The sequence below is a fragment of the Caretta caretta genome, chromosome 22 (assembly GCF_965140235.1).
Source record: "Caretta caretta isolate rCarCar2 chromosome 22, rCarCar1.hap1, whole genome shotgun sequence".
Taxonomy (NCBI): Eukaryota; Metazoa; Chordata; order Testudines; family Cheloniidae; genus Caretta; species Caretta caretta.
The window spans coordinates 18,594,430-18,606,820 of NC_134227.1; the positions used below are offsets into that span (position 1 = coordinate 18,594,430).

At 44.0% G+C, this 12,391-nt stretch overlaps 1 protein-coding gene across 4 annotated transcripts in view; it reads left to right on the top strand.

The window, feature by feature from the left end:
* The window catches only part of DIXDC1 (DIX domain containing 1), a 73,253-nt gene that overhangs the window by 5,717 nt on the left and 55,145 nt on the right, over positions 1–12,391 (top strand). For 2 of the 4 annotated variants that reach the window (XM_048827494.2, XM_075122166.1), the window contains exon 1: positions 7,261–7,485. In XM_048827494.2, the coding sequence (XP_048683451.1) occupies positions 7,426–7,485 (60 nt within the window). In that variant the 5' untranslated portion in view covers positions 7,261–7,425. Of the gene's footprint in view, positions 1–99; positions 276–1,545; positions 1,668–7,254; positions 7,486–12,391 lie in introns of those variants that run through there. The other 2 variants (XM_048827495.2, XM_048827498.2) reach the window with 2 other exon arrangements.

Below are 12,391 nucleotides of genomic sequence, written 5' to 3' on the forward strand. Positions count from 1 at the left end.
GACCTTCAGGGGTCCCTTCCAACCCTGATATTCTATGATTCTATGATTCTATGACCTCCAACCTCTCACCGACCTCCTTTTCTGTCCTTGGACTTTCAGTCTCAGCCCTGTCTGCCTCAAAGGAGGCAACTCATATTCATCGTGATGTTATTGCCATCGAATTTGCTGTCATGAATCACGCACCACAGTGGCAAGTGCGTTTGGAATGTTATTCCCCTGGAGGCCTGGGAGAAACCAAAGGGAAGGAAAGCAGGAGGTTTTAAAAAGTACCATAGGTATGTCAGCACATAGATGCTCTGTGGTGATGGGTGCTGGTGATGGGTGGGATTGGTAGGTTTCCTTGACCCAAAAGCCCCGGACAATGTGTATTTTGAACTGTGTTTTAAGAAGTAAAGAGGGTATCATTATAATTAAAGGAAGGAAACTATGGGCTGCTCTGCACTTAAAATTTAAGTTGATATAGCTATGTCACTCATGGGGTGTGAAAAATCCATACCCCTGAGTGCCGTAGCTATGCCAGCCTCACCCCTCTGTAGACTCAGCTAAGTTGACAGAAGAATGTGGCCTAGCTACTATCGCTTGGGGAGATGGTGTTCCTACAGTGATGGAAAAAACCCTTCCAATGGTGTGGGTCACATCTACGCTACAGAGTTATCTTGGCGTAGCTACAGTGCCATAATTGTGCCGGTATAGTCCTCATAGTGTAGACATACCTGCCTAAACAAATGAAAATGTAAGCTGAATATCAGGAAACATTCCTTAACAGGCAGTGGAATAGTTTCCTAAAAGAAGTGACCCATTGCTTGGGTCATTTATAACTAGATCAGACAATGCCGTGGAGAATAGACTATAGGGAGTGGTACTGCTTTGGCTCCCACAGTCAGACTTCCTTCTGCTTGGCATATATAGCTCCTACTGAAGTTGGATGGCATTTCCTGCATGCACATGAAGGCTAAACGATCCTTTGTGAAATCTATATAGTATGAGCCAGTGTGACCAGTAGTCTCTATGTTACACATGTTTCGGAAGCATTCAATTCACTATATATACTTTACAAATGGTGGACAGAATACAAACCCAATATGTTCCAAGCTCAAGCAGCACCCTCACCTATGAGGGAAATTTCCTTCACTCTGGTCCCACAAAAACTTGCTGTTAACTCACTGTTTATTTCTGTAAATCACTGACACTAGAAGTACTAACTACTGAAGCTGAAGTGTTGAAACCTGTATATTTGGAAGTACTGAGGCTTCAGAGTATAATTAAAGGCCTTATAGCAGTCACAGTGCATGGGTGCTTTGATTATTCTAGACAATTCTGGAAGGACCCACCACTTGCAGGATACATATTCATAAATGCTTTGGTTTTGCCTGTGAGGCAGACAGTTTGTTAGTTTTCCATTACCTGAGTCCCTAGCCCCTCGCAGGTGTTTGCTGCAGGGGATGGGAGGAGAGGGTTGCTTTCCCCTGAAGTATTAGAGGTAGAATTTTTTTTCCTAAAAAGTTTGTTTTCCATGTGTTTAACGCATTTCCTTCTTCACCTCAGGTTTCCAAGGGGAGAATCTTCTGGTCCATTCCAACGTGTTCTGATCTAGCTTCGTGGAGGCTGACATGGGAACTCCTATGGACGTGGTGCCTAGCAGTGCAACTCAGCATGCTGAGCCTTCGGTAAATTTCCAATACTCTTTATTTTGCCCAGGAGAAAACCTCTCTGTTGGATGCCAGGGCAGCTAATGAATGTAATGATGGGGCACTACAGGGCTGTATGTACTATGGTAGGGGCTATGATAGCCTCAGATACTTTCAGCATCAGATTCACTTGCCTTCATTTCTCCTTTTATGACAGTTTCAAGAATACCTCTGACTTTGTTTTGTTTAATTTTATTAAATATGGAGGGAGTGTGATCTAGCAGTGAGAGCAAGGGCACTAGAAGTCAGAAGGTTTGGGTTCTCTTTCTGTTTCTGCCACTGACTCATTGTATACAATTCTGGTCACCCATAGTACAGAAAGATGAATTTAAACTGGAGCAGGTGAAGAGAAGGGCTACTTCTGTGATCAAGGGAATGGATGGCCTCTCTTACGACAGGAAACTGAAAGAACTTGGCTTGTTTAGCTTAGCAAAATAAGGCTGAGTGGGGATATAATTACTCTCTATAAATGCATTATGGGGTTAAATACCAGGGGAGGGTGAGGAGCTATTTATGCTAAAGGACAATGTTGGCAAACAAACAAATGGCTATAAATTGGCCATGAACAAATTCAGGAAATTGGAAGGTTTCTAACCCTCAGTGGGGTGAAGTTCTGAACGGCCTCCCAATAGGAGTTGTGTGGGCAAGCAACTAAATTAGTTCTAAGAGAGAGCTGGACAAATTTAAGAGTATGATTGTCTGATGGGGTTGCTTATGATGGTACGGGGTGGGGCTCAGTAGCCCTAGGGCTCATTCCCGGTTTATGTCTTATGTTCCTAAAAGCTCATGCTTCAGGGCTTCAGCTAGACACCTGCAGGGGTCTGGAAAGGATTTTTTCTTCAGTGTAGCCTGTGGTTTTTTTTATTTCCTTCTTCTGAAACATCAGGGATGGCCATTGCTAGAGATGGCATATTGGGCAGGGAGGGCCAGGGATCTGAGATGGAGCCAAGTATTGTCTCACTGGTGCTCCTTGGTCCTTCCAGTGATACTTCTCTACCTCCCAAGGGTAGACACGAGGAATAATTAATTAATGTTTGTTCAGTGCTTTGAAATCTTTGTTTGCAGTATAGTTGTAGCCGTATGTTCCCAGGATATCAGAGAGACCAAGTGGGTGAGGTAATATCTTTTACTGGACCAACTTCTGTTGGTGAAAGAGACAAACTTTTGAGTTACATGGAGCTGAAGAAGAGCTCTGTCCAGTTTGAAACTTGTTGCTTTCATCATCAGTGGTTGGTCCAATAAAGGATATTACCTCACCTACCTTGTCTCTCTTTGAAATCTTTGGACAGACAGGGCAATGGAAGGGCAAAGTGTTTGTTAAATTAGAGTAATCACATCTCAAATAGAGGAAATCCAGAAACAAGACCATGGGATTTAACAATTGTACTTTTCATGCTTGTGACAACGGGTATGGAAGCACAAGGGTTATATTGGAACTGGCCAGCAGAGGTCACTGTAACCAACAAATCTCTAACATCCTACATGTCTGCTCTGAAGGTCATTGGAGAGACACGGTGGGTGAGGTAATATCTTTTATTGGACCAACTTCTGTTAGTGAAAGAGACAAGCTTTCATGCTACACAGATCTCTTCTTCAGGTCTGGGAAAGGTACTCAGAGTCTCACAGCTAAATACAAGATTGTTTAGCATAAGTAGTTGGTACGTATTCTACGGGACCATTGAAGATGAAGTGGTCTGTTAACACTCTTGCAGTCATAGGACAAAAAAGGGGGCTAGGTGCGTTACAGATTGTTTTTATAGGTTTGTACTGCATCTAGACCATTGTGCTAGGTGCAGTACAAACCTATATGAAGATGCAGTTCTTACCCCCAAGAGGTTTACAGTCTGAAAGGACAGTGACCCACAAAGTGTAGGATCAGGGAGATACCATCACAGATACAGTATTTTTAATATGCACTTATATCTCCCCTGTTTAAATTATGATTGTAAACAGATAAAGGGCCAAGTATCCTCCATTGCCTCTCAGTTCAGCCATCATCATTTGGTTGATTTTTTCTTTCTGGCATTCAGATTGTCACAATTCTGTAGTTTCGGGGTCAGAGTCCCAGTGAAGAAGCAAGTGATTGACAGCAAAACCAGTTTACAGAATGGAAACCACAGATGGCTTCATCTCTGATTCCCGACAACCATAAAAGAACATCCTGCACTTTGGTCTATCAGTTTTCTAGACTGGAGGGGGCTGTTTTATTCCTCTTCTAGACACTCCCTCCTCCCTGCACATCTGGTACCAGGCAGAAGGTCTATAATCTTTATGATCTTTTCAAGCCAATATACTGTTTTACAGGTTGATTCAACAGGGTAGACAGATGAGAGCTCATCGCCCAGATGGTCTGTAATATCTGGAAGCGTACTGAGTGAGCTCAGGGCCAGCCCAGTCTCTCCACAGTTCTCTCAAAGTGCATCTGAACAGAATCCTCTGTCTTGTTCAGGGATGGCCACATAATGAGAGGACTAAAAGGGACCTCTTCAGTATTATGGGCAACACCTCTGGCTTCAGGTTCCTTGGATCATGCCAGGAAAATGCCCAATTCGGCTTACACATTCCTGGGGGCGGGGGTGGAGAGATGCTTGTCAGGCTTAATAGCTATTTGGTTTAGTAACAAAATGCCATTTCCCCAGACTGCACTGGACTCTGCTTTGCCTGCAAGACATAGCCACCCCATGAACAGCAAGGCCTGTCCCTCCCATTCAGTGATTCTGCCACAAGGCTTTCCAAAGGAAGTACAGGGACTCTTCTGTTGGTCAGTGTGTGAAAACAACTGCTCAATCCATGAGGCTATCAACTGTGTGAAACACCCAATCTGTTAACCGTGTCATCTGTCTCCAATTGGAGTGAACTTTGTGTGTTGCAGTGTGCTGTGCAATGTGTTCCATGCATGGCATGATGTGCCCTGGCAGTGTTGGTACACACTCCAGGGTGCCCTGGAAGGTGTACCATGCACAGTATGCTGTATGTATTTGGGCCAGGCCAGTGCCTACCCCTTATTTCAGGCCCCGGTTGTTATATTTTTCAAGGTGCTGGTGCCATATAGAGCCCACACTGAGACCTGGGATTGTTGTTTATACTCTAGATTTTTTTATAGTCACACCTACTTCTGGAGAAAGTGAATCTGCATCCCAGACAAGCCAGAATAGTCTCTGCCATGATCTCATTTATGGCTTCTGTAGCTGAATGAAAGGTTACAAACTGTCTGTAATAATTTAACAGCAGAGTTAACTCCTCAAAGCAGCTGGCAGCATCTCAATTTGTTTCCCAAATGTTTTCCAGTCTCTGGACTCTGGGGTGAAAGCGCTAATAAAGGTGCTTCATCATTACCTAATATTAATACAGAAAGCTACACACTAAGTTGTCCTTGGGACCATGACAAATGGAAAATTCTTCTCAGTGAATTTGGTTTGGCATTATTTGAACAATATATTTTACAGATTAAATACTGTTGGGTGCCCCACATTTCCAAGCTGTTCAAGAAGATCATCTCTCTCTGTTTCATCATTTTAAAAAAAAAATCTGGAGCTGGGGGCTGCCTGCCTTTCCTGTAGCTGAAAAATATCTCTGGACTGTAGGAATTATGAGCAGATCATATTTAATCTGCTATAAAACTCATAAACCAAACTGTAAAAAAATCAAAGACCACTTGAGACATCTGTCACCTTTATGTGCAGATGAGTGCTTTGCACTTGCATGCATTTGATTTTGCTTAACTACATTTCTGTCTCGTTTTTGTCTTAAACTCAATTGATGCAGAGAGATGACCATAATATTCTCACTTGTTAATGCTCAGATATCTGCTACAAATATGTATTTACTATATAGCACTTTTTGCATTAAAAAGTATATCATAAATAGGGCCTAATTTTGAGATTAATAGCTGAGAGTTTGATTATAATGTCTTTTGCAAAAGCTGAGGACATTATTTCCCAGGAGGACCTTTTATCTAGCTCTTGCTTGAAAACCTAAAGGCCCAATCTATGTTATTTATTAAAAATTGTGATTGAATCTTAACTGCATTCACTCTGTTGGCCATTTTGTGTTCCAAAAGCCGGAAGGACCAAGGATGCATGAGGGACGTGTTTGAGTGCACATAAGTAATGTTCCCAGCCCTCATGATTTTATTGTGGGTCATACAATAGTTGTCATTTATCTTTAAGCCCCAGCCCTTGCAATCATGTGATTACACAAGAACCTCAGCTTTTATTAAATAGTTTAAAAAAATGTAAATTTTGAGCCATTGTAGTTGGAGAAAAGCTTGAACACATTGATAACCAGAAGGCAAATAAAAATAATCTAAAATGTATTATTTTTTTAAATCATATGATTGGTAAGCCACTCTCATGATTTTTGGGGCCCAACTCATTTTTGAAAGCTTGGGGTTGGCAATGTTGGTGGATGACCTGTAGCCTGAGTTTCTGAATTTTTGCAGGCAATAATGCATACTCTTTGGTCCCATGATTTTGTTCCACCCAGCTGTATTAGAGAGATCACTAGCAAAGCATAATATATCTGTGCATTGATAACCACTCCAAAGCCTTCTGCTTTTTTATATTTGGGCAGGAAACAGTAGTGTGTATTACATTTATTGTCTTGCTCCCAAATGCATGGCCAAAACCATATGATGAAATCCTAAGGAGCAGCTTGAGTTTCACTGGGCAGTTCTGGGATTGCTGCATATCTTTGCAGAAAGAGCCTGGATCTGCTAATCTTCTGACCACACTGAAAGACTCTTCATTTTTTTTCTGGGCATTTGACAAGGGGGTGGGCTGTAGTTTGATAAGTGGCTCATTAATCACCCACCAACCCTGTAATGCTTGTCAGGCAATGGGTGAAAGTAGAAAGGCCAGACTTTGCAGGAGCAACCCATTGTTTTATGGACCTAGCTAGAGATCCATCTAGGTGGCACTCATTCAGGAGGCTACAGCCTTTTTGATATGTGCCCCTTGACAATGGTGATGGGTTGAAGTCTGATGGATTGGCTAGAGTTACGCTGTAATTTTTCTCTGAAGAGTTTCTTTGTGTTAAATTGTTTTTTGGAAGTTGCTTCCCTTTTACCTCTTTACTTTATCTCACAGCACACAGAGCTCTGCTTTGGTGCTGTATAAATATAACTAATTATCTAAGGGCCTGGTTGCAGCTTCCTGTCCCTGTACTGGAGCTGGGTTTGCTGAGCGCGCTGCTTTTTCTCCATGGCTTCACAGCAACAATGAAAGTTACAGCTAGCAGCGGTTCAGCCTTTCGTCTAACTTTTCTTTCTTAAGTAAGCCAGGAATCTGCTGTCTGCTAACCTCTACCCTGCATGCTCTCTCCACCCCCAAACAGCACAGGGCGAGCTGTGTTTGGTAGGTTTGAAAGTCTCTTGTACCAGCAGGCGCCATGTGAGACGCAGGGCCCAGGGCGGGTGGCTGGAAATAGGTTTCAGATGTTCACCCCCTGGTTCCTGGGCCTCCATCCTGTGAGCTGAGTCGTTTCTATAGGAACCGTGTGACATCTCGCCTGCTACTCCCTCAGTGGCTCCCTCATGAGCATGCTCAGTACGAGCCTTGACTTTGGCTCAAGTATCCTGTTTGCAGTAACGGGCTGCACATATGAGACTATGAATAAGGTCCCCGATGAGCTCCAACTCTTTGTCTTTGAAAGGAGGAGGAGGAGGAGGTCGCACCCTGAGCTGGAGGATCTGCTCTGTGTGCTTTGAGAACGTGGCCCTTTGGCGGGCTCGTGAAGAATGCTTGCCTGTTTGGCCAGGGGGAATTTACTGGATATTCTGCAAGAGGGCTTCTCAGAGGTAAATGCATGTCCCAGGTCTCATAAAGACCCTTACAGGGCAGTGCAGCTTTCTGTTATATAGCATCTCTCATAAAGCTGTGTCCCTCCCAATGCTTCGCAGAACTAAATAAGAAACAGGGAGAGAGAAATTGTCTTGGAAAGGGAGAAAGAGATGCATACTGGGCAGCCCAGCTGGCATTCTGCAGATCTGCAGTAGTTTTGAAGAGTCTGTGGGTAATTAACTGCTGGTAGTTTCAGCGCAAAATGCTGCAGAAGCATTTACTCTGGGATCAAAACGTAATATAAAGTGCAGCGAGGTCAGGAGGGAACAGTTACCCTTTAAAACTGGCTGCTCCTCTTGTGCTCTGTAGGTCTCTGTATTTGAATTGCTGTTGGAAAGGCTGTACATCTGTTTTAAGGGCATGCAGAGTCATTGAGAGTGGGTGGCATGTTGTAGTCTGTGTGGTTCGTTTTTCATCACGTTTTGTAGGCTAAATAGCCAGGGATTGAAACTCAGCTTGGACAGGAGGAAACTATCATTTTTAAAGTGTGTCTAAGTTCCTTGTTTTGATTGCAGGGATCCAGGTGAGTTTTGAATCACTGGGTAAGACCTGCCAAGAAGTTACTGAGATACAACTCCTGAGACTACATCAGGAAGTGGATAGTTTTATACCCCGCCTTTTGTAGGATGCACAGAAAGTTAGTTTAAATGAACATTGTCTAATTGCCATTTGCCTCTGTGTTGCCCCACTAAAAAATGCCACTGCTGGGCTGGTTCTTTGGGCAAAGTATGCTGCACCATATAGACCACAGTAGGGAGGGATTTTCTGTCTGTAAGATGAGAAGGAAGGAGAACAGGGGGGTTGTGCTGGAATTAAGGATTTCCTTCTGTTTCCTTCCTCACATGGAAGTGATGATCTTGTTACATTTTACTACTTCCTAGGTAGTGTGGCTTGTTCTGTTTGTATTTAGTGCTTCTTCATCCACTCCAAGGCCCATCATCACATGACTTTTCTTTGTCACCATTCTCACCACAAACACAGGTCCCTTCTGGGCTTAGTAGGCCCAGACAAAAAATGGGGGGACAAGAAGGGCCTGAGACTTCAGCTTCATGGCAGGCCACATTTATCTCTTTTAATACTCTACTGCATTTTGAAATCCCTCCTGCTTAACAGTATAAATACTCTTCCCCCTTCTCAATACAGCATCCCTGTACCAGGCCCTCCTGCCTGACCTGTACCAAAAACCCCAACCCTATATCAAACACATGCAGTTTTAGTACAATCCACTGGTCAGTGTGTGTTATCTCTTCTGTGCCCATTACAAAGGATGTCAGTCTGTTATAGCTCTGAGCTAGAGAGTCGGGTTCTTTAGCTTAAGCTGTAGAGACTCCTGCTTTCAGCCCTGTTCAGTTCCTGGTGTCAGCCAAGATGGTGGCCATGAAGCAAGCGTTCTCCATGTGGGAGCAGAAATCAGTCTGTTTGCAACCTCCCACCCAAATTGTCTGGTATCATCCAGGGGCTGTCCTGGTAGCCATGGGAAAAAAACAAAAACCTTTTCCTCTCCCAGTTTAATAGTAGAAACTCCAATATTCCCACTTTGGTCTAGCCATGGGGCAGAGAAACAAGACTGGGATTCCCCCTTAAATCCCCTTCATGGCAGCTGAGTGTACTAGGCTAGCCCATGCACTGCAAGTTAAACTAAAAGCAAGTTAGTAAAGTGGGACAGTATCATTATCCCCATTTTACAGCATGTCAGTTATATATCTGGGAGTGGAACTAAAAGTCCCTATTCCTTATCCTCCGCTCTGACCCACTAGACACACTCCCTCTATTATACTTTCTTATAACTGAAAAGGGTTGTTTATAGACCTCCCACAGCTTCGACACAGTGTCCCCCAATGTCTGTGCAGCCCTTATGTGTAGGCAAAGGTCAAGGTGATGGACGCCAACCCAGCATGCTGATGTCAGGAGCGCTGAGAGGGAGAAACTTCTCAGCATTGGGGTAGAGTATAAAACCAGGTCCAAGCTAAACAGTCTTAGACCTGATTTCACACAATGGGCTAAGCGCGGTACCGAAGGAGCCACCATTGTTGTGCCGCCGGTAGCAGATCTCTCCCGTGAGCTGGTGGCTGTTACTGGAATTATGTCCCTTGCAGAATGTGGGCTCCATTTCCAAACCTGTGCATGGAAGATGAACATGCCATACACTCTGCACAAACACACAACTCACATGCATACCACTCACTAGTATGCATACAGATGCACACACAGGGCTCCGATGCACCCAGTGTACAGGCAGTCCTCCAGAGCAGCTGTGGTTCCGGCTTAAGCAGGAGTCAATTTGCACATGGGAATTTGCATGTAGCCTGTAAACTGAGTTGGGTAGGTTCCCTTTGTTTCCTTCCCTCCCTATCCATCCTGCTGGCTAAGGACCAGGCTCATTAACCCAGGAGAAGGGATTGAAATGTGCCATTATTGCCCCTTCTGCAGCTGGTGCCTGTTCTGTTTCACCTGTCAGAAGGTGCTTTCTCAGTGACTAACATAAGCCCTGATTGCTGAGGGGGCCTTCAAACTGCAATTCAGGGCTGTTTCCCTTCCCATTTAAAGTCCCTAGGCCAAAAGAGGATGCAAGTATGTCATCTGGACACATCTAAAGCAGAGTGAGTTTTGTTTAATGTTCAAATGCAGAAAGCTCTCCCATGGGCATCATACAACTCCTGTTCCTTTTTCATTAATGGAATAGTCTGCTGTGAAGGTGCTTCCCTGCTGTTTGTAAAGGCAGCTTTTGCCACTTTGAAGCCTTTAAATAATTCAGACCCACAGCTGGACGGCAGCACGGGAATGCACGGTGGCTGTAAGTGGCAGATTATAACATTAAGATTATACCCTAGAGGACAGGATCTACTTTGTTATGATGCAGTCCATGTGGTCTCAACTCAGCACCTCTTTCACTGAAGAAATGCAACTTATTTAGGACATGAGCACAGACTTCTGTCGGATGTTTCAGACTGATGGGGAATTCAGAGCTTCAGTAAACATGTCAGAAAAGGCCCTGAGAGCTCCAAGCAGTTAATGCTGCTGAAGTTCAACAATTATTCCCCTGTTCATACTTTCCTTTGGAAGTAGGAGGATCATTTCCTTTGACAGACTAAGTAGGTGGCTGTTTATGAGCTATGTGTTGCCTAAAGTGGCTGTTTGCTCCTTCCAGGCTTGTGTTTGAAGAACATGCATGGTCTTTGCATAGGGCTGACTCCTCCTTGGAGGATGAAACACTGAGGACTCTTCCAGGACCCCTGTGTGAATCTTTTCTGAATCAGTGTGCCACTGCCTGACAGCGGCAAAGAGTCTCAGAATTGCCACTTAGTTGTGGGAAATAATAATAGTTCCTGCGCTGCAGGGCTTTAGCTGAGTGGTTCCTGTGATGGGAAGTGCCTGACTTTTATGCATGTACAGTCTGTCTTATTGCATTAACAGGATTTGTTATATCATTTTTATATGTAGGTTCTTAAATAGTACCCATCTCCGTGAGATCCAAGTGCCAGGGAAAGAGCCTTTTTTTTTTTTTTTCAAGTTAGAGTAATTCTCTGGCATTGAAGAGTCTCTCTCCAATGTGGTTCTCTCAGCTCTTCTGTTCCTCTTGGTCCATGATAGATATCTCTCTCTCAACTGTTGAGATCTTAGCAGAAAAAATCTGCCGTAGGTATCCCTTTGTAATGAACACTGTTTTTGGCTAATAGGATTCACCATGGAGAGCTGTGTTTCACTTTTTTCTGTCTCCCTGCCTGTAGTAGCTCAGATCATTAGGGTCACTCCTATCCCTGTATACTTGCTATGGGGCCGTGACTCTTGATATGTGGTGGCTCAACTGAGGCTGGATTCCAATGACTAGGCTATATGTGACTCCTTAGAGGCTTTGATATTTTCCACATAGTGGGCTTGATTCTGGTCTCACACCAGTTTTACTCTAGTGTAACTCCATTGACTTTGTAATTCCTGTTTTACACTGTTGTAAGTAAGTGGAGAATCAGGTTCAAGATGCTTAAAGCTTATTCAGATCAAGAAAGGCAGGGAGATGAAAGAACTGCTAATGCCACATGGCCCTGCCAGGTTGCCCATCTGGTCTATGAAATGCCAGGCAGCTGCTGCTTGGTAATTCTGCTGTACAAGCATTGGAAAACACAGCTGGGGTTTACCAGATGTTGATTTACACTGAGAGATTCTTTTCTTCCTACCAAGATACTGTGATCCCTCAGTGCTTGGCCAAGTAGGGTTTCTGATCACTTTGACAGAGAAGCCCCTGTGCCTGGCCAGCAGCAGGGCTATTAACAGAGGAAAGATGCCTTGTGGTTAAGGTACAGGATTGGGAGTCAAGCAGCTAGGGTTCTATTCCCAGCTCTGACAGACTCACTAAATGACCTTGGGCTAGATTATGCATCGATTCCTCCGCAGCAGCTTTGCCATCCTTTTGCAGGATATATTAATAATAATATTAACAGTTAAGTCGTTATTGTTATTTCCATAGACCTTAAAATGCTTTACGGAGAAAGGTAAAAATTGTTATCCCCACTTTACAAATGGGAAACTGAGGCAGAAAGAGGAGACGTCACTTGCCCAAGTTTACAGTGAGTCGCTGGCTAGGAATAAAATCTAAGTCTCCTGATTCCCAGTCCAGTGCCCTGTACATCAGATCATGCTGCCTCCCTGGCTACTTCCTGCTCCTTGGAGGGTACCCATTTTTGTCTTGACATAGCATCATCCACAGCGCTCTTCAGCCACATTGTTCCCAGCCTTTCCCAAGGACACCAGACTCCTGACTCCCTTTCTCTTACATTGTATGCAGAGCTGGCTGCTGTCTAACCCTGAATATAAAGGGACAATGTTCCTTTTCTTCCTTGAAGTTTTGAATAATGTTTCGTCCAGATT